Source organism: Enhydra lutris, unplaced genomic scaffold (assembly GCF_002288905.1).
Source record: "Enhydra lutris kenyoni isolate GAN:26980312 unplaced genomic scaffold, ASM228890v2 scaffoldscaffold9, whole genome shotgun sequence".
In the NCBI taxonomy this organism is placed as follows: domain Eukaryota; kingdom Metazoa; phylum Chordata; class Mammalia; order Carnivora; family Mustelidae; genus Enhydra; species Enhydra lutris.
In genome coordinates this window covers 30021233-30042189 of record NW_019154093.1, presented here as the reverse complement: position 1 = coordinate 30042189, position 20957 = coordinate 30021233, and the positions used below count along the sequence as shown (strand labels likewise).

The 20957-nt window shown below is 41.5% G+C and overlaps 1 protein-coding gene across 3 annotated transcripts in view; it reads right to left on the bottom strand.

Annotated features, from left to right (window-relative positions):
* LOC111143037 (nuclear factor I A) overlaps positions 1-20957 on the bottom strand; it is a 357887-nt gene that overhangs the window by 17278 nt on the left and 319652 nt on the right. For 2 of the 3 annotated variants that reach the window (XM_022496466.1, XM_022496467.1), the window contains one exon: positions 13940-14031. The exons of the other annotated variant lie outside the window; for it this stretch is intronic. In XM_022496466.1, the coding sequence (XP_022352174.1) occupies positions 13940-14031 (92 nt within the window). The remainder of the gene's footprint in view (positions 1-13939; positions 14032-20957) is intronic. 3 annotated transcript variants of the gene reach the window in all.

Here is a 20957-nt window from a genome sequence, read left to right as displayed (position 1 = left end):
ACCAAAATTCATCTATCTCCAGTTGAAAAACGTTCCCTGTCCTTTTTCACAAAATCAATTGTATTGATGGGAGGCGTTCTGTGTTGTCAATCAGGGAAATGCGAGTTGATGGGACCCCAAAGCAGTGAGCGAAGGTACAGAATACCAAACCTGCTCAGGTCCACACTATCTGAGGGAGATCAATGCTTCCCATAACACTCCTCCTGTCATGTAGCACCCTAACTGTCACAATTAATAATGTGGAAGGGGCTGATTAACTTAAGTAAAGTGCTCTCTGCTGTGTAAACACATAAAGATCTATGAGGCAATATGTAAATAAATAAATAAATAAATATAAAATAAAAAAGGAAAAATGAAAAGGGGAAAGGAAGGAACAAAACACCATTTTTATTTTTCATGTGGATGCGTTCTCACTTTCCATTCTTCTCTTGTAACAATCACTGTACCAGCCTCTCTGACAGAGTCAATAAATTGATCTGGGTCTTGATGCAGCAGCAAAACAGAATGATCTGATATGCCATTATATGCAGTAGGGGGGAGGGAGGAGCGGGGGTCGGGGTGCACTTGGGTGGCTGAGGGCAATGGGGAGAAATCAGCAAGGGCAAGCCAGCATTGCTCTGGATAGGTAATTAACGCTCTACATGGAGTTTCTGGAAGAGATGATCGCATCCCTGGTGTGCTTGTGTGCCTGAGCACGTGCACGTGCGTGCGTGTATGTATGTGTGTTGAGAAGGGACAGAGAATAAGACACCTTCAACTTGGCTAAAGGATGCAGCCTAAGTAATACCGTATGCACCACTCATTGAGGTCCCTGCGGTATTTCAGTCACTCAAACCGATCTGCAATTCAATGAGGATCACCACCCCATTAGAACTAATCATGTCAGCTGTGTATCTGACAAAATAAACATTCAGAAACTGTGCTCCTAGGTTCATAACTTGTTTTTGCACTGGGATTTTTTTTTCTTCTCTCCCTCATCCAGCATAAAGTTTAATAGTTTTTTAATATGAAATTATAACATCCATACAAACTCTCCGTATGCATTCCTCAGTGTATTTTGCTTCCCAACCAGAAACTGCAGCTGTTAGCGGAGCTTTAACTTGCTCCTTGGGAGTATGCTAAGTATGTTCTTAATAAATAAATATCATTCCACTAGCTAATGAGAGAATTAATGGCACAACTTATGGAAAATGGACGTGGGAGGATGGTGGGGGTGGGGGAGAAGGGACTCATTTTAGGGAGAAAATGACCAGATTACCTCTGGGGTTTTCGCCATATTAACATTTCTGGGTTTCTGCTGGCAATCACAGGTCCCTGGTCCGAAAGATGAATGAGATGCTTCCCGCCTGACCTCTGGTGCTTTATAGAAGTTCAATTCTAAGGGGTGAACAAAGCAGCAGCACACACCAGCATTCCGTGCACCAGGGAAGGGGGCCCGGGGCTTTCTAATCTGGCTGTATTGAATCTTCCTAAAGCTCTAAGTGGAATCCATGAATTGACTTATAATTTTATAAATATGACATCTGAGGTTCAGAAAGGCTAAAAACTACCCCTAAGATCACTGTACTTGTCTCCAACTGCCATAACAAAACATCCTAAACTAGGTGCCTTAAACAACAGGTAAATATCCGAAAATTTTCTCACAGTCCTGGAGGCTGGGAAGTCCAATATCAAGGTCCCAGCAGATCTGTACCTGATTTTTACCCGAGGGTGCTCTTCCTGGCGTGCAGATGGCTGCCTTCTCACTGAAACCTCACATGGCAAGATTGAACTCTCTGGTGTGTCTTCTGATGCAGGCACTAATCCCGCTGTGAGGTGCTGCCCTCACCTAATCCTATCTCCCAAAGTCCCTGTCTTCAAATACCATTGCAGTGGGGGCCAGGGTTTCTGAATATGAACTTTGACAGGACGGGGGTGGCGGTGGGAGGAAAGGGGGAACAACACGATTCCGTTGACATTAGTCACATACAGAGATAAATCAAAATCAAGTCTGTCTGGCTCCAAGGCTGATGTCTTCTCTACTCTATTACACTGCCCAGAAGAGGAGGGTACCTCATGATCACGGGTCTCCAAACTACTACTGTCTGTAAAATCCTGTACCTACGGAGTGTTCATGCAAGCATGTTTAAAGTTTCTTCACATAGAGAGATCCCACTGCGTCCTTCATCTGCTTCTCACCTTCCGCAGAATAAAGTCCAACTGCCTTACCATTGTTTAAAGTCATGTATTTATTCATGACTAGACCCTAACTTCCAAGCCTCATTATTCAGCATCCTCCGCCATTTACATTAACAGATATACCAAACAGAGTATAGTTCTTCACACACACACTGCTACTCTTCTGCATGTGCTCTTCCTCTTGCCTGGAGTGGAATGTTGTACCCACCAGGCAGGTCTGTCTCCTTTGCAACCAGCTCATGTGTCATTCTACTCTAGAATGTCTTCCATGAGTCCCCTGCTTCTCTCCAGACTTAATGACCTACTCTCTGTACTCCTTATAGATTAGGCATACTTCAATTGTTTCATTTATCACATCTTACTACACTTTGTTTACATTTTTCCCAGAAGTCTGTGAGCAAGGTATAGCAGGGAATGGATACACACACACACACACACACACACACACACACACACACACACACACTCCCCTCTTCCAGCCCAGTGTGGTTCCAAGAATATAGTAGGTGCTCAGTAAATTCTGTTTTTTGTTTTTTGTTTTTAAATCCTGTCTCCACGATCAATCACATTGCTGATGAGTGGGGTACATAAGCTACGTATCCAAATATTTTGACTCCTAGTCTAGTGCTGCTTATAGCCTACCAAGATGCACAGGTCCCTACTACGGTCAGTTCCCTTACTAGAATTTTCTATCATATTGTCCTTCCATCCCCCCTGACTATGTAACGCCTTCCCCATATGCACACAAAATGGCCAGGGGTCTGTGGAAGGGGGATCATACTTGAGAGGGGCAGAGGCTGTGTGCCATGAGAACTGGCCTTAAGTTTCCCCCAACTACTCAGGGCAACAGGAGACACTCAGCATATCCTGCCTTTTGGAAGGGAGCATTGAAGGCTTTCCACATTATTAAGGCAGCACAGAGGGGGTCTGAGGTTGCCCTTCAAGTTCAAGTCTGGGCTGCAGCTCCATTATCCCAACACATTCAGAGTGTGGGAGGGAGGCGGGAGGGCCAGGAACACAGGCCAGAACAGCCTGTCCTAACCCAGTGTCCCAGCCCCAACACAGGGATCCAGCTTATCACAAGCTCCTGTGATTCATTAGTTAATGTGTAAAGCATTTGGAAAGTGGAAAGCTAATTAGAAGTGCTAAGTTATTTCATCTCTGCTGTAAAAGAAGCAATGTGAAGCCTAAGGAAAAATTCTCATGCAAATATTTTGGGGAGGCGTGTGCTACGGAATGTAACTCAATGAATAGGCTCCATTGAGTGGCTATATCTCAAAAAGAGAGGGCCCTGATAAAAGAATGTGCCTCCGTCTCAATAAACAAACAGGAAGGTAAACAAGTGGGTGTGAGAAAAGTGGGCAGGAAGAGTCACTGAGAACTCACGTGAGAGCTTTGAAAATCTCACTTTAGACAATAGGTCCTGGCCTTGAAACTCTGTCCGTGGGACCTTCAAGGTCTTATGCTCATGAGAAAGCTTGGGAAAGCCTGTGCCTCAAAGGAACCCCCTCCTAACGTGAAAGGTTATTTTTTAGAGCGCAGGAACATTCTGGAAAGCGAATTCCTCAGGCAGGGGAGTTTCCCAGGCAGGGGCTTTGTGGAAAGGGGGACAGTTGGCCACCTGTACTGCCTCTCTCCTCACAGCTCGCGGAGCGGGGCCAATCAACTCATTTTCCTGTTCTCTGAACTCTGTTGACTCAAGCTCAGCAAAACCAGGCTCTTTTCTTTTGCAAAGGAAGCATCTGGTTCCAAGTCATAAAAGAGAAACCCAGAACCCATTGCTGACTGTTTGATAAGCACCCGGGAGGGCACGCGGAAGGCACTGTTTCACTGGGTTCCCTTGCAATTATAAAGGGACATGTCTCCCAACTCAGTCTTTTCAGAGTTCCAGTTTACCGGGAGAAAGTTGACCCAGACTGTGGGAGCTGGTCGGCACAAAACTCCAGTATGTCTGCCTGGATCCTGGACTCGGACGGAGGGCTGAAATGATCATACCTAGTGTGTGATCGCTATACACGCACGCACTCACACTCACATGTGCACGCATGGTATACATGTTTCTTAGACACTCAGGGAGCACTGAGTGTAGAGGAAAGGCACTGTAAGAAGGCAGGCATCAAGGGATGAAGGGGGTCAAGTGCAGCAAAAGGAGTTAAAAGCACATGACACCTATTAGAGAGTGGGAAGGAAGAACATGGCAAATACTGCTATCAGTTTACCCACAATCTATGGCCCCTACTTTCTTGGGGCAGTTTTGTTTAGGGAGGACAACAAAACCACCCCAGGGTAATAGATCACGATTTTAGCCCATCAAGATAGTTCTGTGCTAGCTTTCCCAGCATTTTTTGCAGCTAAAAATTCAATGTAATCTAGTTTTAGTCAGTGAGACTAAAGAGAAATTTGCTAGCAGGAAGCGGGGAGTAGTATGGCAGGGCTTTTGTTTCCCCGATGTAAGAGGAATAATGGAGTAGAATATGGGCATGATGTCTGGAGCTGCAACAGCCATTCTGCAACCAGAGGCACCAAACATGAGGATGAACAGACAGCATGCTGAGGGTGGTAGGGCAGATCGTCTGCAAGAGCATGGGTTCCTGCTGGCATCAACAGCAGATGAGACAAGGCCAACAACCACACAGATGTCATGGGAGGAAAAGAACCCTGATTGGCTTAAGTCACACTTAATTGGTTCTCTTCTATCAGGTAGATGATATTGTGGCCTTCATTTCATAGATGAAGGGACTGAATTTTAAAGGGTAACATCCAAGATCACTCTGATGAAAGGCACAACTACGATGTGAAAATAGGTCTTACTCTTTAATTCATGACTTTTTCCTTGTTCCCCCCAAAGAAATCAGGCCGTGAGTACCAAATATATTTCCCTTAGTATCCTGGAACATTCCCTGATCAGAAGCATCATTATCAAGATCCATCCTAGGACTGGAAATTTTGACAGCAATTCTGCAATTAATGCTGGGGTTTTCTGGCTTCATTGCACGGCTGTCATCAAACTCTGACCTCACTCCTCTTAGTTCTCTACACAAATTCTCACCTTCTGTTTCCAAGCTTTCCTCCCACTTCATTTTCAGCCTTTTTCCCACAGTCCCAAAGGCTAATTAAATGGATACCAGATTTTTTTTTATCCTTCTTCCATAAGACCTAAAATTTCAGGTGTAAGCTCCCTCTTATCTTCCCCTTGTCCCTGGCCACTGATCTCATTTGAATACTGAGAAGTGGCAAGTGAGGAAGGAGACAGGATTATGGAGCACCTATTGTGTGTCAAATCCCAAGTAGGCACCTCATTCTTTCACTAATCATCCATTTGCTTTAACTAAGAAGCTTCCCCAAATCTTTTTGGAGCAAGGCAAAAACCAAACAAACAGAATGGCTAAAACCAAACTAAAACATGTGACTTAAAGGTAATAGGGTTACAGAAGTATCAGAACGGAGGGAGAAGGCACCTGGGTGGCTCAGTCAGTTAAGCATCTGCCTTCAGCTCAGGTAGTGATCTCAGGGTCCTGGGATCAAGCCTCGTGGCAGGCTCCATTATCAGCTGGGAGTCTGCTTCTCCATCTCCCTCTGCAACTCTCCTCTTGCTCTCTCAAATAGATAAATAAATAAAATCCTACTTAAAAAAAAAATTAAAAAACCCCCAAAAACTGAGGGTGGTAAAAGAGACCAGTCCCTAGAACTGATGCTCTCACTTTGCCCAGAAGTGAAGTTTGTAGCTGAAGACATCTAAAATGTACTGCTGAATTAAAAACTGAAAGATGAGGGTTCTGATAATTGAAAAGTATATCTTAATAGTGTCTCATAACCTATCAGTGAGGCAGCTATCAAGTGTACTAGAAGAGAATGTACAGGTTGGTATGGGAGATGGGAGGCTGGGAGGGGGGATTCACTCTAGCCCACACTACTACAGAGGGAGGGGAAGCACACTGCATGAGTAACTCATCCTGGTGAGGCATTGCTGACTACGCAACACCCAGGACTGAAGTTGAGAGCAAATGAAAAAAATGACCAGGCACTGCCTGTCCCTTCAGGGTCTAGTCGGGGAGGTATATGCATTTGCTGCCAGTCCTTATGACACTCTGAGACGGTTTCCTCTTGGGGAGTCTCTTCTTCCTTGGGGCACAATTGAGCTGAATAGGAGAAATGGTGTGCAGAGGAATAGATGTGCCCAATCAATCAGGCTTTGAGGGTACCTTTCGGTCAGACGCTCAATGGAAGGATCTATGGGGTTGTAATCTTTAGGGGAGGGGTTGTCCTAATTTGCTAGATGGTTGTTTGAGATCCAGAGTTTGGCAGGTAGGTTCTGGCCATATCTACATAGCAGCACAAGAGGATGTGCTGAAAGGTTCACCTAAGACCTTGTCTAACGGGGCACATTGAAGGGAGCCAGGGCTTGGGAATCAGAAATGGGTTTGTGTTCTGGCTCTACTGATCCCTGGCTAGGTGGTTCCAGGGAAGTCAGGTCTTCTCTTCAAACCTCAGTTTTTATTAAATCTGTATAATGGGATAACAATAATAATGGTTCTGCTTACTTCAGTGGGTTGCTCTTAAGATCAAGTGAGAAAATACTTTGTAATCCAGAAACTACTATTTAAATATGAGTTTAATTATCAACCGAACAATAAAAGCTATCATTTATTGAATGTTTAGTTGGAGCCAAGCATTTACTTTCTTTATACCAGTAGAATTTAAGACTTAAAACAACCACAAGAGATGATATAATGACTATTCTACAGTTAATAAGCCAAACCAGAAAAATTGAAACACCAAGAAAAAAGAAAAGGAAAGGAAAGGAGAGGAAAGGAAAGGAACACATACATGTTTCTAAGTGATGGAATAAAGCTCCACCCAAGATCTGAAAAGGAAGCCCACAATCCCAGCTGCTCTGCTATCTGGTCTCTGGGCAGAGGCTAGCTGTTCTCACAGATGCCGACTAACATCATTAGTAAAGGTCCTTTTTCCCAGGCAGGATGAGAGAATGAGCTCAGTCTTATTTTACAGGCGCATGAACTAATCGGAAACTGGGGCAGGTCTTCAGAAGGACCAAACACAACATCAGTCCTATCCCACGGGACCCAATTTCTAGGCTTCTAATTCCTTGATGTAAGAGCATGAGTCAACCCTAGACCATTTTAAAGAGAAAATGGTCATTAACATTTCACTAACACTAACTAAGCATGCAGTTGCCATTTGGGAAAAAGAAATTTGAGAGACAAACTGGTTCAAATCCCAGCTACCTCTTTTGCTCGAGGTGATGTATTCTTCTGAAAGCTCAGTTTCCTCACCTGTAAAATGGGGATAATAGCACCAGCCTCAGAGGACTCTGAGTACTGTAAGCAAAGCAGGCAGAGTATCAATTTGACCAATAAGATTTGCTACTATTTCCAAAGTCAGGAGGAGATGAAAATTTACCTGTCATTGTGTGGGCTTGTAACCGAAATGCTCAAATCCAATTCTAACTAGGGGAGAGGTTAATCTTTTTTTTTTTTTTTTTCTTTTTTCATTTAAGGAAATCTCAGTTTGTTGCCTTTGCAATTCTCTAGCTGGTTCCCTGAACTTCTGTGGGTCTCTAACTTTCTCCAGGCAGGCAGCACAGGGCAGGGTGGGGAAGAGGCGGGGATGGCTTCTGCTCATTGGAGTGTGATCTGAGGTGAGCTTGGTGCTGAGGGTGAGGATGTTACACAAGGAGGGGGAGTTTCTTGGAAATGAGGGGTGAGGGAGCTACCAGCTGACATGACTGCAGCAGGAAAGGATTCTAATTTTATCTGCTCAGTCCCGAGGAGATAGAACCCAACAAAAATGTCACTCTTCTTAGGCTGGGCTCAATAAAACCTTATTTACCAGGTCACAGATAAATGGGAGGAAATTAAAGCTAGGAAGAAAAAAGGTAAATGACATGAGAATCAGAACCACATCATCAGACCAGAGTTAGACATGGACAGAAAATGGTTTAGCCTTTCTGCCCCTTCCATTCTTTGGAAAGTTCTTTTACCCAACTCTGTGGTCTCAAATCCTCTTAGGCAAATCCCTTATTGTAACTGGTATCACCCCGCATTATTAATGTTGTTGTTGTCATTACTATTATTATGATTTGTTACATCAGTGTCCTCTACTAATCTCTGAACAACTTGGGAATTGTTACTCCTCATTCTGTAGGTGTTGGCAATACTGTAAGAAATGATGAGTAAGCGAATAAAGAAACTTATGAAGAGTTTCATAGATTGCCTATGCTTTGGTTTCTCAAGCTGAGCTTCAGGAATATGACACAGAATGACAACAGATTGAAATGCCTCCCATATCCGCCACCTCCCCACATTCCTATGCATCCCCACCAAAGGCAGACAATGGGGCATATGTCTCTAATTTAGCCATGCAGGGACCTCTCCAGATCAGCCGATTTTCAGCATTGCGAGAAGTGTGTGGCTTGTGCATACGTTTGTGAATTTCATGAAGCAAAGGCAGTCACACTGCTCACAAGTTGGGAGCTAAATGATTTATTAAGCAAAGGTTACAGCACCCGTGCCTTTTTGTCAACAAATCAGGCCCATGCCATGCCAAGCGATTCTTCTAATAACCGAAATGGTAATTTGGTTTTAAATAGCATTTCAGATACCACAATTCTGTTGATGCAGAACAGTGATAGATTTGGGTGGCAGGGAAGAAATGCCTATTTTTAATATTGTTTGCACTCATTTTTCATTTTAAGGAATTAGTTCTCATTGGAGTTCTGCAGGTTAAGCATTTTATTTGAACATTCTGATTAAACTAGAACCTGAATCAAAATGAGTTCTCTGCTCAGTCCTTCTGTGTGGGAATTGGTATTTCTATTTATTACCTGGTGATGAAATATTAACTTCTTTTCTCTAAATAAATGCCTCCTCTTAATGGCTCTTGTTTTCTGGGATCAGATTAAATTATGGGATGCAATTGAAATGGTCATTGGCTTTCTGCTGTTTGAGATGATAGCATGTCCTCTATTATATCATTCAGTGGGTGTGCAGGGGACATTAATAGTGTCCAAAGTGAAGTACACGCTCTATGCCCCAGAGACTTCTCTATATGTTAATATCAACCATCCTGGGACAAATTTGAAAAAGAAGAGATTCGGGGTGGGGCCAGGGGATCATGTTTTCTTAAAACACACAGGTGTTCTGCAAGCTACAGGGAGGTGGTCACCCCCCGCCCCCATTTCAATGGTGAGTTACCAAGTGGAGGATGCAGAGAGCTAGGAGGCAAATGATGAGAGTAGCAGAGAGAGCAGAAAAACAGGAAAAATAACTGGGCAGGAATGTTCAAGCACAGTCAAAGCTGGGGTGAAATATACAATGCAATCGCAAGGCTAGCTTGGAAAGAAAGCTAGCTCAGGGCAAGGCTAAAAAGAAGGCAATTCTGTCTCAGTGAAGGGAGGAACTCTCTGGAGAAAAAAACCAGACTGGAAGGGAAGGAGGAGAAAAAAATGGCTTTCAATTATCCACGTTATCTTTCCCTACCAATCATTACCGATGATGAATTGGTGCAATAAAAGCCAATATTCAATTTTTCCAATTTACATGGAAAGAAGTCCGTAATATATTGTTAAAGGGAAGGAACAGCAGGTTATCCAACAGTGTATATAATATGATCTCATTTTTGTAGTACACTTGTATGTGTAGCAACAGTCTGGATGGATTTATATGGAAATGTTAACAGTAGGACTACAAGTGATTTTTATTATTTCTCCCATCTGTATTTTCCCCAATTAACATGTATCATGACTATAATAAGAAAAAGTCATTATTTTTAAACTTCCTTATGAATCATTTAGCTTCAAGCAATATAGTCTGACTACCTTCTATCGGGAGGGCATGAGAAACAGTATTTTCGGAGAAGTCAGCACACACTCACAGTGGATTTTGTTGATAAACTGTCTACTTGTCCTGTCTGTTTTACAGAATTTTATGCTCTTAAGAGGGGAAAGGGCCATTAGAGTTTATCTAATGATTACATTTTAAAAGTTGTGGTGAAATTCACATAGCATAAAATGTACCATCTTAACCATTTTTAAGTGACTTTGGAACAGCCACACTGTTTTGCAACTTCCACTACACCAAGCATCTCCAGAACTCTTTCCATCTTGCAAAACTGAAACTCCATACCCATGAAACAATGAGTCTCCATTCTGCCTCCATACCCCTCACCTTCTGCCCCCTCCCTGCCGCCAGGCAACCACCATTTTCCTTTTCCTCTCTATGAATCTCCAGGGACCTCATGGAGTGGACTCATACAGGAGGTGTCCTTTTGTGACTGGCCTGTTTGACTTAACATCAGATCTTCAAGGTTCACCCACGTAGCATACTGTGGAATTTCCCTCATTTTTAAGGCCAAATAATATGTGCTATATATTGCAGTAACATGTGTAGGCCACATTTGGTTTATGCCATTTGCCTGTTAATGGAGACCTGGGCTGCTTCCACCTTCTGTTTGTTGTGAATAGTGCTGCTAAGAATACAGATGTACCAATACCTCTTCAAGACCTTGCTTTCAGTTCTCCCGGGTGTAACCAAGGATTAGATTTTAATGCAGTCTCCGACTTTTTTTTTTTTTTTAAGATTATTTATTTATTTATTTGACAGATAGAGATCACAAGCAGGCAGAGAGGCAGGCATAGAGAGACAGAGGAGGAAGCAGGCTCCCCGCTGAGCAGAGAGTTTGATGTGGGGCTGGATCCCAGGACTCTGGGATCATGACTAGAGCCAAAGGCAGAGGCTTTAATCCACTGAGCCACCCAGGCGCCCCTGCATTCTCCGATTTAAAAGCAGGGAGTAGCCCAGTAGTACTGCTGAGAGCTGAGCATCATCAGTCAGGGTTTGAATACCTGCAGGGAAAGGTGTTCACCAGTTCATGGGGCTGTGCAGCACAGTGGTTAGAGAACGCACGCCTCGGAGTCAGGCGAACTGGGTACAAATTCTTGCTCCACGTCTCACTGCTTATGGTCATGGGAAAATGAACAATCTCTTTAGGTCTCAGTTTCTACATCTACAAAGTGGAGATAATTAGATCTACCCTATTGGGTGCCTGAAAAGATTAGTTGGGTAATGCACTTTAGGTATTCGGTACACAGAATTGTGCTCAATGAATAGAAGCTATATATCATTAAAGAATACTTTGTAGAAAGTAAGGTCTTGTGATATTAAAAAGTCTATGCAGTGGTTCAAATTCTATCTGCTAGAAAAAATAGAGACCATGTCTAATCTGTCTCCCAGAGGTTGATATTTAGGCATTTGAACAGATTTCCACTGGGAACTGGCCTTTTGGAGAAAGGGACACCATTTTACTTTGCATTTGTTTATGGATTTATGTGCAGGTTACTTCTTCTGCATTTGTAAAGCTCAAGTATCTGCTTGGGTGACTCTTCAATTTTTATTTCTCTAAAGGTAGAAAGCAAATGTTGTCCTCCCAATTAATACAAATTTCATGCTTTAGTAACAAAAGGATCAATATAGAATAAATGCAAGCTTGCTTAGAAAATTACTAATCTGCAGGCCATGCTTAAATTAAGTCTTAGACAATTCCTGTGGGGGAGAAAAACCTCTTCTGAACTAAGGTCTTCTCAAAAAGGAGATTATTTTTTAAGTATATGACCATTTTTATCTATATCTATATATGTCTAACACTCTAAATGGTTCCAGAAAGTAGTTTCTTTTTTTTTGTAAAAAAAAAAAAAAAAAAAAGAGTTAATATATACACCTTAAAACTAAGATATTTTGAGCACATAATTTTTATCTCAGGATATATATGGTGTTTTTTTTTTTAAATGACAATTCCATTAGCACAGTTTCTCCCAAGACAATTGTGGATGGCTTTGTTCAAGACAAACGTGGCAGGTGTCACTGTGATAAGAAACATTTAAGCTGTTGTCCCTATGATGCCAAATATTTAACAGAAACCAAAAAAATTCAGTTCCAGATGACAAAATTGGGTCTGAATGACATCATTCATCCAGATGCGTGGAAAATCTGGATTTTCAAGAATTGAATTTTTGTGGTCAACAACATGAAGACTCAGTTTCTGGGTTAAATAAGGCATTTGTGAAACAAAGCCATTTTGGAATAGAACACGTTTTCATTATAGAGAAACAAATTGAAAGGAACACGGGGTACCATTTTAGTGCTGTGAATCACAGATTACATAAAAAAATACGATGTAAAAGACAAACAGGACATTTCCAAGCTGCATTTTTGAGGTTCTTCACGAAGTAACCCGACCACACTGGGGCTTTGAGAAAAGCAATCATTCAACATAGAGACACTGTCCCCAGTTCTCCCTTCCCACTGAACTTGAACACATGCGCCGAAAGTACAAAATGAAATGACCGTGCCTTTGAGGTAATTATTCAACTTCAAACTCACCAGTTAAGCATTTGGAGGTATGGGAACATAAGGGATATGCTGGAACAATTTTACAGGAGGTCCTGAATAGATGTTCATCCCAGAAACCACGGACACGCCAGTTTCAGGAGAAACAGCAGAAGTGGGAAACTCAAGAGTTAACCTTCTGCCCTCACTTCTTTATCCCCTTCTCCTCCCAGCTGCCTCCTCCCAGGCTGTACTTTCCGTGACCCTGCTTCCCTGTAAGGAAGGTTTCAGAAGCAGCGCAGTTTCACCTGCGCTGTCGACACAGCAATAAACTAAAATCCTTTACTGAGAGAGAGCCAATGGACCCAGGAAGGCAAATCTATCCCGTTGATAAGCATCTGGTCCTACTCTTATAAACAAAGACAAGTAGTTACCAATTCGGCATCTGGAGAATACACACCCAGGCATATGCACAAAATATCTCAGAGAATTTATTTTCAAACCACATGCTAAGAACCTCACAAAGAAAATACCCTCTTTATGTTGATTATGATGGTATATGGTTACTGTCTAATTAGGAAATCAGTGAGTCGTTCCTCTCAAAACTTGAATCGAATTCCATTTTGCAAACTTCTAAACATCACCACACCCAGTACCTTTGAACTCCAAAAGTCTCTCACTGTGTCTAACAGCAGCCATTTCAAAACCTTGAAAAGAGATTTCTTCTCTTTGACCGATACTAGCACAAAACACAACTGTCTACCGAGAAACAAGTTCTAGTGGAGCAGGAGAATCACCTTTTCTCAATCGTCTACCTCAACGTATGACATTATATTCATATACATCCCCTCCCGCCCACTGCGCCTTGCTCCCTCGTGGCCAGCGTACAAAGTGACAAATACCACCTACTTCTGTGCCAACACCAGCAACTTAATAGGACTCACGAACCCTTTCTTTCCCTTTCTTTCAGGTTCCTGGGGACCCAATAACAAAAACAGAAGAGGGGCTGGTTCCTCATTCCCAGGATGCACTCTGATTTCATGGGCAGCCCGAGCTGACTTTTCCAGGCAGGGGTGGACTTCTGTCTGGTTGCAAGTGGAGAGACATGAGTTCCCAGATGAGGAAACACACTATCTAGCCCTGGGAAACCTTTCTTGCCATAGCAAAAGCAGTTCTGGCACAGAAGCCTTCCTCCTCTACCCCCTCAATAGGAGACACAAAAATCGCAGACAGCGTTTTTCCATGATTTCTGAGGACACAGGGAAATGTGGCTGAAGGGCCGGGAAGGTTGGGGTTGGGAGGAAAAGGGACCGAACAGGGGCTGGGAAATGCAGCCTGTTGTGCCGAAAGACAAGTTACAATGCACCTGGCGAATAAAACAAGCTGCACCACATACAGAAAAGATGAGAGCGGCCCACCTGTGTCTGTTGAGGGATATTTACAAAGCTTGGATCCCGTGGTCCAACACTGACGAATCGGTTTGCGGGGGAGGTGCTGGGTGTCGAGTAGGCTGTGAAGGGAAGGGACACATGCGTTCAGGAAGCAGCACGAGATTGCACACACAAACAACACCAAAACACACAGTCTCCGAGCCTACACAGCTGATTAACAAGGAAATGTGCAAACACTGGAGCTAGCAAAGGGATCCGGCTAGCGAGGGCATTTTAGACAGTCAAAAAAGGGAAGGGGTGTTGGGTTCTAAAGACTGTTGGAATAAAATGATGTCAAATTGGGTCTCAGATGAGTTCTTTTCTCCTTCCAGCATACAAATCAGAACATGCAGGACATTTGCAAAGTATACTTTTGGAGTAAAACATGAGCTCTGGGGCCAGAAAGAGATATCCTAGTCCTTAGAGCACAAGGGAGAAAGAAATGAGGTAGGAAGGGGAGAAGAGCAGTTCATTTTATAACCTTGCTTTTCACACTATGGCACTTCCAAAAATCCTGAGATATTCCTGCACCTCTATAGCTAAATATCAAAGAGGAGTCTTTAGAGAAGGAATTAATGGCTTCTCCAGAAAGGAGGTGGAAAACCATTGAGAACCAGCTGTCTTTATAGGCTTCGGGAAAGTATCTAGAATCTCTATGAAGCACCAGATGTGCTTAAAATATTAACACCTGTAGTCTTCCCATCCTAGAACATTCCTGTTAAGGCACAAACTATCAAGAACCCATGAAAACCAAGATACCACACTAAAGTCACAGTTCAGTTTACCAGCCTTTCACAGTTCATGAAAGTTTGGTCGTTGGTTTTTACAGTTTCGGTTTTTATATTTAAATTTGAGAGTTTCACTCCAGTGAGAAAAAACCTCGGTGGCTTTGCTGTTTCATTGGCTTATACATCCAAATGTGTATTTGGTCTTTTGGTGACCTGCAATTCACCTCTTTACCACAAATTCCCAATATTTATTCATATTCCTTCTTTGTACCAGAACTTTCAGATAGACTCTTGCTTAATTTCAAATTAAACAACACTTGCAAAAGGCCCAATTTTTTTGGATTAACCTTAGACACAAGCCATCTAAAAGATGAAAAGGATTTGCAGTTTTTAAAAACACAGATAACTAAGGGAATAATACCAAATTCCTTTGCCAGATTTCTTTGTTTTCCTTTTTGGCATCATCTGCTTGTCTTCGATTTTCTGTCTTACAGAAAACTGCTCAGACTTCTTGTTTCCTTTGTTGAGCACATCTAGAGATAAAATGTCTACCAATCTAGGCCAAGTCCTGTTGGTCAACTTTGGTAAGAGCTAAGTCATCCACACAGATCTGTGATGGTCATGTGGTGTGGCTGTGTTAAACCAGCATGAAACAGAGGATGAACGTGAGGATTCTCTGACATCTATTAATAAGAAAGTTTTGTCGTAGTGTTTGTTTTAGAAGGATCTGTCTGGGAATAGTTTTATATAAAACAATGTATATATAAATGTCTATATAAAAATGCATGACGTAAGGTATGGTCTAGCTACGTGAATCTATTGATTTCCTCCCCACCCCATTCTATGTTAGACTAAGTTGAACAGATTTGAGAAATACCTCTGCACAAACACATTCTGTACATGCCTCTCACTCACTGGTATGGGAGAAACATAAATTTTTAAAAATTCAGTAAAATACTCTTTGTTAATTGCTCTAGTCAGCCTATTGCTTTAGTTTAATATGGTTTAAGAAGTCTCCATAGAAAGTTAGGTATTGAAAATGATGGACTATAATTACCCAGTAGTGAATTTACCCGCTCCCAGGGCACAAAGAGGATGTGGGAGAGATAAGGAGGAAGCTAGTAGATGAAATAACCTGTCAAACCTCTCAGTGGTTAGGTGGGAAGAGTGTTCTTTCACATGGGAATAGGTAGGTATGTCGGAAGGAACAGAAAAAGGCATGAAGAGTATGCTAAGGTACTAAGTGACGAATGACAGATGCTGAAATGTGGGTCCTGGTGGAACTGTGCGCTTCGGGCTACACTAGTCATCACAGACACATAGCAGGATTTCCTATGATGTTTTTAACCATACTGGGGATATCAGAAACATGCATGCTGAGTGAGCCTAGGGATCATGGCATTTTTTTTTGTTTGTTTGTTTGTTTTCCTTCTGTGTGAAGACAGTTCTCCATCGACCATAGCAAGTTTACTAAGCCTGAGAAGATCTGTAATATGTTCTGCTCTCTATTGTTTAGCAGACCGAAATTTTGCCATTTGAAAGGTGTAGCGTACAAATCATGTAGTCACCCAAAACTGCTATGAGGCTAACATCTGGATATTTTGCCTTTCTTGGGCACGAGACAAACTTTGCCTTCTTGATTTCAAAATGTCCCAGGAGGCCTTTCATGCTTTCATAGGCTCCTGAAAGTGCTTCAAAGTTTAGTCTGGTTTTTAAAACAAGGGAAACAGTATGTTAGCATTTAAAAAAGAGAGCAAGAGAAAGATAAAAGAAAAAAGGATATTAAAACTATAAAAACCTGGGAGTCTCTTGAATACCCAAGTCATCAAATGGAAGAAATGGTACCTGGGGAAATTTATTCGATAGAAATGTAGCTTCTGGGAAAATTCAAGGACACAGGGAAAACAAGGGAAGGAAGAAAGAAAGTATGACTCATCTTCCATTATGGTAGTTACAATAGGCACAGTATTCACCTATAACAGGATGTAGTTCCAGAAATGATGTGACATTAGTTAAATTTGATTTTCCCAAAGAAAAAGTGGAATAAGGGAGTTATACTGTTGAACAAAAACCTCAACTGCAACTTTTTATTAAAACAACCACATATACCATAGCGAATCAATTATACATGCACAGTTAAGAGCTTTCAACATGAATATAAAATCAAGTAAAGGGGGCAATGTGGTAATTAATTATATACAACTGTATTTACTATGCTATTATATCACATTCATATCTTTCTTAATTATAATTTTGGCGTTATTTACAGCAGCAATAATCAAATGCCGCAGGAAAAGCTTCAGGAAATCATGAAATCCAGAAAATAATTCTCTGGGAAGATTATTATAGGCATTTTTTTGAGGATTCTGGAGGGGGAGATTTAGGGGCATATGATGATTTTTCTGATAAAGGCAACAAGAAAATCATTTTGCTTATATAATCTCACTGTAAAAGTCCTCATGGCAAACACGACTATTAGAAATCAAATTATTGATTATTTGACTGCCTTTGAAGTGGAAACTTTTTCTTTCTTTTCTTTTCTTTTTTTTACCAGGCATCTTACCTACATGAGCAATACCACTCTTGACTATTTTCCTAATGTTATGGATGAACTATTAGAACTATTAGAAGCTTCCACCATTTTATTTGTACTAATCTGATATTTTTTCCTCTTTCTACTTGTATGTCTTTCCATTATCCCATAGAAAATCCCAGATCAGAATTTGATCCCATATCCAGAAAATCCCATTCTTCTGTCTTATCCACTTACCATATGCATGGCTAATCATAAAATCCTTTACTTAGACTGTGCAAGTCCTGCCCCAGTATGATCAGTTGGGAGATGGCTCAAGAACAGTTCTTGCTTTATAAGCAAGACTTTTAAAGGGACTCTGACGATGCTAGAATCTATCCCTAGCAGGGACTCTCGGAGGAGCATGAGGGAGTCGTCAGGGACAGTGGCAGAGATCACCCATTAAGTCTGCTCTTTACCACTATGCAGGTAGGTGTCCCCTGGGAGAACCTAGATTTTTTTTGTTGTTGTTGTTGTTTCCAGAAATACATGTAACTAACCTCCTACAAGCCAAATAGAATTTCCACTTTTGTTGTCCCCAAGGTGTCACGTTTTGTTTTGTTTCTTTTTCTTGAAAGGAAGGAATAAGGGATGTGTCTGGATAAAGGAATCATGATATTTTCCTATAAATCCATTTTGAGTCTGTAATAGCCCTCACCTATAAAATCAAATCTGACCATGGTATCAACAAGGTGGTCACACTGTTTTGAGCAGAATGCTTGGAGCGTTCCTTGTTTTAGGAAAAAGATGTAACTGAAAAAAAAGATATGAAGATATTAAAATACGTGTACCATTGTCAGGTGATGTTTCTTTAAGCTGAAAACCGTATCATTAAAATCACCCACATCTGACTAACTAGAAAATTAAAAGTAGGCAGACAGATTCAAGATCTAGTTCAAGTGTAGTAACCACTAAAATATATGTAATCACCAAAGGGGAAGAAAGGGAGAACATTCAGACAGATGTTTTTGTGGGGAGTGAGTATGGAGGGAGAGCTGCCTTTTGGATGACGCTCCTCTGGGACTCGCAGTGCCCTCAGGGAGGCTGAGGGGCTGGTTCCCAAGTGCAGCTCAACTGCCTGAGGAGAGCGATGACCACCCTCTACCGTGGCTAGGGGTCAGTGACACAGTGAGGCACCTTGGCAGAAAAGAAAATGTGAGAGACCTGATGACCTTTGAGGTTCTGCATTTAATTCCACACACAGGAAGCCATGAAGTCCCCTGAACCCGGGCAGCATGACCTACACGCTGACAGGAAGTTTGAAGGGAGATCTGTGCTCTGTTTCCTCAGACTCCAGATGCATGAAGAGTGAACACCCCTTTCTTCATTCCCTTGCACTCTATCGACTCTAGAGTGCATCAAAGAGAGGTATTTCCATGTATTTAATAGATTCATATTCATTCTCTCACTCCTTCTGTCTCTGTCTCTCAGGAACGCTTGCTCCGTGCCAGGCTCTGGGTTGAGCACGACGAGAGATTCAAAGGTGAGGCAAGACACAATGCCATCCTAGAAATGCTAGCATCTAATGATGGGAGATGGGTGTAGAAAAATGAAAATATGGGTGCTTAAAGGTGACATAAATAAGAATCCATGAGTTGTTAACGGACAGAAAAGGGACATCTGGCAGGAGAGCAGGAAAAGCTGCACAGAGGAAATGAGAACAGGGTGGCTTTTGCGACAGTGCTGTAAAAGATGCGCGGGCCGGCAGGTTCGGAGGGAACCGGGGTCACAAAGGAAGCAGCAGGAGCAAAGGCGCGGAGGCCAGAAGCGGAGGCATCAATCACAGAGCGCAGGGAGAAAAGACAGAACACCGCTAATTATGTTTTGTCATACAACACGGGAAGGCAAAATGTTGAGTCAGAGACCTGTATGTTTGAAAACGAAGGGGAAAAAGTCTATTGAAATTATTTTTCTTTTAAGAAAAAGAATTTATATAAAAAAAAATATATCGAATTTCCATTCCAAACACCTCTAAGACAACTAAGACAACTCACGTTCTAAACCACTCCCTTCATATCTTAAATTATCAACATGAACACTATAGTTTCTCCCCTCGTTTTCAGAAACTCAGGCGTACTCACATGTGGGGATTTCCTTTCTAAAAAATACCTAGTCGAAAATTCAGTTTCATTCCAAATAGACTTACTGTGATTCTACCACCTGCCCAGGAATGTGCTAGTTATTGGACAGTGGTAATCCAAGCAAGTTCAGGAATGCAGACTTGAACAGATTTCTGTGTGTTCAAGTTGCGACTTTATTAAATGTTTATCAGTGACACCTGACAGTGAAGGAAAAGTGCATAAAAAAGCATTCAGTTGCAAACTTGGAATAGTGAGATGATTAAATACCTAACTGAAATAGTTTCTAGAATCTTTTCTTAACTGCACTATCACGTTATTAAAAAAAAAAACAGAAAACAAACCAAAAAGCCCCGAGAAAACTTTCATTTCAAAAAAAAAAAAAAAAAAAAAAAAAAGGCAGAAACTTTCAGGAAATAGATTGGCTAATTTCTAAAGGAAACCCATTATAGTTGTTGAACTCATTTAGGAACTTGAACAGCATTATTTTCTTGCAAGGTCACAAAGAAAATGCTGGAGAATATTGTGGAGTGTTTTTCCTTCAGTGAAATCTATCGGTATCGACAAGTTATGGGGCCTGGGTTAGTGTTATTAATATCATTATATAGCCAAGGAAACAGACAGCCTTTCTTTACGCATGATCCAGTATTCAGAGATTTAGAAATTCCCACGTGACTGAACGGATATTGTCGTTGTCCTCCAGATGTTTGGAATCTTTAAGATAACCACACTGAATTTCCATTATTTTGATCACATCTGTACAGTCAGTTACCTCATTCTGTTATCTCTGTAAATCTTTTGTCTCTACAAACAAGTTACCAACAAAAAAAGACAGCCCTCAGGGCATGAAATTAAAACCTACTTATTGCTAGTAAATTATTACAGAACAACATACCCATAAGCTTTCTTCCTGAAAAGCTAATGAATTCTAACTTTAATATATTAGCATTACTTAACATGTATGGTAGCAATTTGCATGACATGGCTAATGTGCCAGTAGTTCACAAAAATCTTGAGAAGAGGCAATGTAGCCAGTTGGTTTTGCTCTGCTGGTATTTCTGTTTGTATTAAGGATGCTCACAGGGAGGTAGGGGCTCTAGCTACATCATGATTTGGGGTAAAATATACAGAAAGGAAAGTATAAGACCATTCCATGGTGCACACAGAAAGAAGGGGATCAGAACAACTTAAAACTGGAGACACTCTGGCCTTATGTTACCCAGATCTGTGCCATAAGCAGGCCCTTTGGACTGTTTCCTATATTCAGGCTATTTAAACTGACTATAACATTGCTGTGAAGGATAAGAATAGAGGCTTATTTCAGTTCATTTAAATTTATTCCAAATTCTATAACTGTCATTTATTTTTATGTAAATGCTGTGTGTTGTATGATTGGTAGAACATATATATTGATCGGAAGCAACAATGTATATGGGTAGGCACAGGTGAAAGTTATATTTGATAACCACAGGGAATAAACCCATGGATTCAGCTGGGGTTTACTAAAAAAAACTTAGATCAATATATTGGATTGCTCCCTTTTGAAAGGCTTCTGCGGCCTCTCAAAAGGCAGTGGAAACCTACTTCTGGGAATTTATCCTTAACCAATACTTAAAGGTACAGATAAA